Source organism: Apis dorsata, unplaced genomic scaffold (assembly GCF_000469605.1).
Source record: "Apis dorsata unplaced genomic scaffold, Apis dorsata 1.3 scaffold_882, whole genome shotgun sequence".
Taxonomy (NCBI): domain Eukaryota; kingdom Metazoa; phylum Arthropoda; class Insecta; order Hymenoptera; family Apidae; genus Apis; species Apis dorsata.
Window position 1 is genome coordinate 59,053 of NW_006263998.1, and position 4,417 is coordinate 63,469.

Genomic DNA, 4,417 nt, shown 5'->3' on the forward strand with positions numbered 1-4,417 from the left:
CCGCTCGGGAAACTCGCTTAAACGAATTACGGGGACGGAGCCCGCTCGAAAGCGATAAGCTCCAAGAGGCGAACGGTCGTCTCACGGGATAAATTGCTTTCGACTTGGGCAAATTCGGTTGGGACAAATGAAGATCGTAGATGGATAGACGGATCGGGTGAGAACGGTAGAGAAGGATCGATTCCTTCGAGGGGACAAATGGATCGTTCGGGAGACGAATTCATAAGACACCTATTGTCGAAGTTTATTCGCGATCCCGAATAATTAACTAATCGAGAGGGTTTGAACCCTCTCGAGGGATGAAATAAGATGAAATTAGAAAAATGGTTTTATGGCGGGCTAATCAGAGCTTGTAATTATCGCTCGTAATTGAGCCGCCAATACCGAACGGATCGATCGATCGGGCAAGGACAGGATAGGAATAATGAGGAAACACGGTCTGTTCAGCTGGCCAGGATTGCCGGTTGCTCTCCCGTCACCGGCTTCACCGTCCGCGGTAATCGTTTCACCGGAAACGCTGTCTAGACACAGCAGCAGCTCACCCTCCCGCGCTCACCGGCCACCCCAGTTCGCCTTGGCTCTACCATGCTCCTCGCAACCGATCTCCGCGGTCTGCTATCCGGCACCGACCTTCCTCGACGTCTCCGAGGACCGCAAGTGGAAGAAGCTCGGATGGTGAGTATTCTCTCTTTCTCTCTCTCTCTCTTTCTCTTTCTTTTTCTCTCTCTCTCTCCACCGAATCGAATCGAATCGGATCGGATCGGATCGGATGGAATCGGATAGCGCTACGAGGAGAAGCTACGAGGATCGCCTGCACCGTCGATGATCGCGTGACGTCGTTGGACGGAAAAGTTGAACGCGCGAGAGAGATCGAATCGGGTCACGATATTCACGGTTGAATACGAGAGCGCGAGCACCATTGGCGCGCGTGCACCACGATCGGCTGAAAGATTTCATCTTGGCCGATTATTATTCCCATTCGAAGCGAATTAACGCGAAGGGGGAGAATATATGCAGGCCGCCACGGAAATTTCACGTGATCCTCCGGGTTATCCTGACCAATGTCTGTCTACCGCAATTACCGGTACTTTATGAATCAAACGCACACGCACATGCACACGGTCGAGCACACGATTACCCGTAATTGAGCCAATTCTTACGGGGGTGGATGTATTTGCGGCCAATGGTATCTCCACTAAAGCTTCGTTCCGGGGGCCTCGACGTTTCTTTTTTTTTTTTCATTCCGATCAAACGCGAGCGCGGCACGCCGCGCTTTCGAAAAGGAAAAAGAAAAAAGAGAAAAGAAGGAAAAATGAACGTCGAGGAAGATGATATCCGTGACAACAGGTAGGAATGACAGGAAACATTAGTCTTAATTTTCCCACGGTGGAGAGAGAGATCGAACGTGAAAAATGGTTGTCAAATATGTCGGCCATCGCTCTCTCTCTCTCTCTCTCTCTTTCTCTGTCTCTGACTCTATCTCTCTCGTTGAACAGTTGACACAACGATTGTTCCGTTTGTTGCACAGCGACGCCCTTGCGTCGACTTTTAGCGCTCTCTACGGGAAGCTGTTGGTCGTAATGGGAATCGCTTTTCCCATGGCCGAAGTAATATCCACCTACATACCGCCGTCGTTCTACGAAGGGTTCTACCTTTACCTCTACTTCGGCAGCATGATCTTCCTCGTCTACATGTACGCCACGTTGCTCCGCGATGGCAAACCGAAGTCAAGTAAGTCGATCGCGACTCATTTTTATTATCGTTACTTTTTTTCCACGATATACGCGATATCTCGACGCTTGCTTACTCTTTGCGAGATATAATTTGAGTAAAGGAAAAAAAAAGAATTTTGCAATTTTTTTTCTAATTGTCAATATCATTTCATAAAGACGATGGAACGGTCTTTTCGTTTTAGAAAGTATTTAAAAGTGCAAAAAAATTACGAACGGAAACAAGAAGGAAAGATTATTACATTTAGTGCAAGCAATAACATCTAATTTTTTACACGAAACGAATATTGTAATCGTATCCAATGTTGAGCAAATAAGTGATTTTAAAAAAACAAAAGTAAGTTTGATCTTACTGACTGTATCGATCGTCGGACAATAAATGAAATACAGATAACGCTGATCCAAATATCCATCATATCGTTCAATCTACGAGAATCCTCTATTCCACGTTTCTGCTCAAACTTTTACACCTATCGTTGAAAAAAGAAAGAAAAAAAGAAAGAAAAAGCGGCCGCGAACGAGAATAGAAGTTTCGAAGCATCGAGCTCCCCGTGTTCCGAGGACGGGAAGCTCGGCCCCGAATTAAAATCCCATTAATCTTAACCGATTGTGATAAATTTGCATACGAGAAGAGAAACGGAAGGACGTGTGCGACCTGGACTCGTCGCGTTCGTCGAGCGGCGCCGGTGGCGACAGCGACGCCGCGGACACCACGTGCCCCCACGTGGCTACCGTGAGACCGGCCCAACACTACGGCAGTTTTTATCTGAGGATGGGCGCTGTGGCGTTCGGGATCGGTTCCATGATCTACTCGGGCCTCGAGTTCGGCCAATACTTCGAGCTCGAGCAGAACACCAAGTGCCACAACATCATGCTCGCCCTCACGCCGGCCACTAGGATGGCGTTCATCTTCATACAGATGTATTTTATATTTCTCAACAACGAGGTTCGTTCTGTTGTATTAACGTCCATAACGAGGAAATGGCAGAGGAGAATAACCGAGTGCGTCAGCTGATATCAACGTGTTCGCTGATTTGAAATTAAGTAAAAACGTGTTCTCGTTTGTTTCTTTCGTTGAAAAAAGTTTCCTTTTGTTTCTTATCTTATTTGTCACATATGCAAAACGACGAATTGTATTTAAAACCTCGATGCATTAGGCATAGAATTCTAACGTATCGTATGTAGTATATAAATTTTGTCATTTCTCGTAATATTAAACTAATTAGACGATTTGTAACGGTGGTTTAATTTATAAATGTAATTTTCTATTCGAGATATAATTAAGAACAAGCTAGATATTAATATTATATCGAAATAATTAATAGTTTAGATTATCCTAACGTAACTTCATAAATGAAAATAATTTTTAACACTCAAATTACGACTCTCAGGATCGTGAACAAAGCGCCACCAGATTTCTTTCCATCGTTTCGATCAAAATTTACGAAAACAGGGATCGTGACGAGAAGAAGTAACAGTCTGCCATGTTCTCGAAAAGTAGAGATTCACGTTCAATTTCTCGAGAAGGGAATCGCAACGATTCGATTCGATTCGTCGTTTATCGCGGGGGGGGAAAAAAAATGGGGGACGATTAAGCGAAAGCCGCGAGAGGTTGAGATCGGTCTGTAGGTGAAGGGGCTAAAAATAACGTAGTGGCATCGATGATGCAGAGATCTGAAACGTGGCACGTAATGAAAGAGAGCGTCGATGCAAACCGAGAGAGGCAGAAAGGCTAGAAAGGTTAATGAAACGGAAGGGTGAACAACCCTGAAACTAATACTGGAACACGAGTCGTCCGACGACCTACCTACCCTTCCCAGCTTTGCTCTTTGCCCCGCGACAGATGAATATCTCTAGCTCCACTCGGCCGCTTTTGATTAAAACTTTCCTCTTTCTCGTCGAGAGGATCCTCGATCGAGAATTTCCATCGTTACCTGCCCGTTTTACATCCTCCTCGACCTCTCGATTGCGATTCCTATTATTACACGTCTCTCCGAAGAGGATCGTTGCGATTCTTTCGTCCCCGTTTTCGACTTTCCGTCTTCAACTAAATTCCTCTTCTCTTCGTCAACAGCAAATGAAAGTTTATCGCCATCGGGTGGTCGCGCGCTTTGGACTGATGCACATGATCGGGACGAATCTGTCGGTCTGGTTGAGCGTCCTTGTACAGGAAACGAAACACGAGATTTTGACGTTCTACAATCCGGAGAACAACTCGTTAAGGATCTCCCACAGACTAGGTAAGAGAGATTATTACAAGCGTAATCTACGGTTCGTCAAAAGAAAAGAGAGAAAGGAGTTGAAGTCGAAAGCCTCGATGGAATGGAATGGAAATTGAAATTGTTATTGTCGAAGGCGCGAAGAGCAATCTCGCGGTGCACAACCACTACCACCACGGGGAACAACATCTGAGGCTTCCAAGGGGCCTTAAAGGGCCCCATCACATGTTCGAGTGTCGAAGAACGAACATAATGGGATCGTTGGTCCAGGACGCCAGCCCGTTCCTCTTTCCTTGCACGATCGAGTACAGCTTGATCTGCGCCGCGATCCTCTACGTGATGTGGAAGAACATATCTAAGGCTGCCTTCTCCCAGCCTAAGACGCCACCCGGATCCCGCCATCACGCCCACGCTTACAGGTTCGTCCAACTATCTTTTATTATCAAAAAAAAAAAAAAAAAAAAAAAA

General features: G+C 45.9%; 1 protein-coding gene across 5 annotated transcripts in view; it reads left to right on the forward strand.

Annotated features, from left to right (window-relative positions):
• LOC102681003 (proton channel OtopLc-like) overlaps positions 1–4,417 on the forward strand; it is a 14,655-nt gene that overhangs the window by 8,874 nt on the left and 1,364 nt on the right. For 4 of the 5 annotated variants that reach the window (XM_006623302.2, XM_006623303.2, XM_031514063.1 and 1 more), the window contains 5 exons: positions 448–675; positions 1,529–1,731; positions 2,360–2,676; positions 3,805–3,970; positions 4,086–4,368. In XM_006623302.2, coding sequence (XP_006623365.1) covers positions 448–675; positions 1,529–1,731; positions 2,360–2,676; positions 3,805–3,970; positions 4,086–4,368 — 1,197 coding nt within the window. The remainder of the gene's footprint in view (positions 1–447; positions 676–1,528; positions 1,732–2,359; positions 2,677–3,804; positions 3,971–4,085; positions 4,369–4,417) is intronic. The other variant, XM_031514064.1, reaches the window with a different exon arrangement.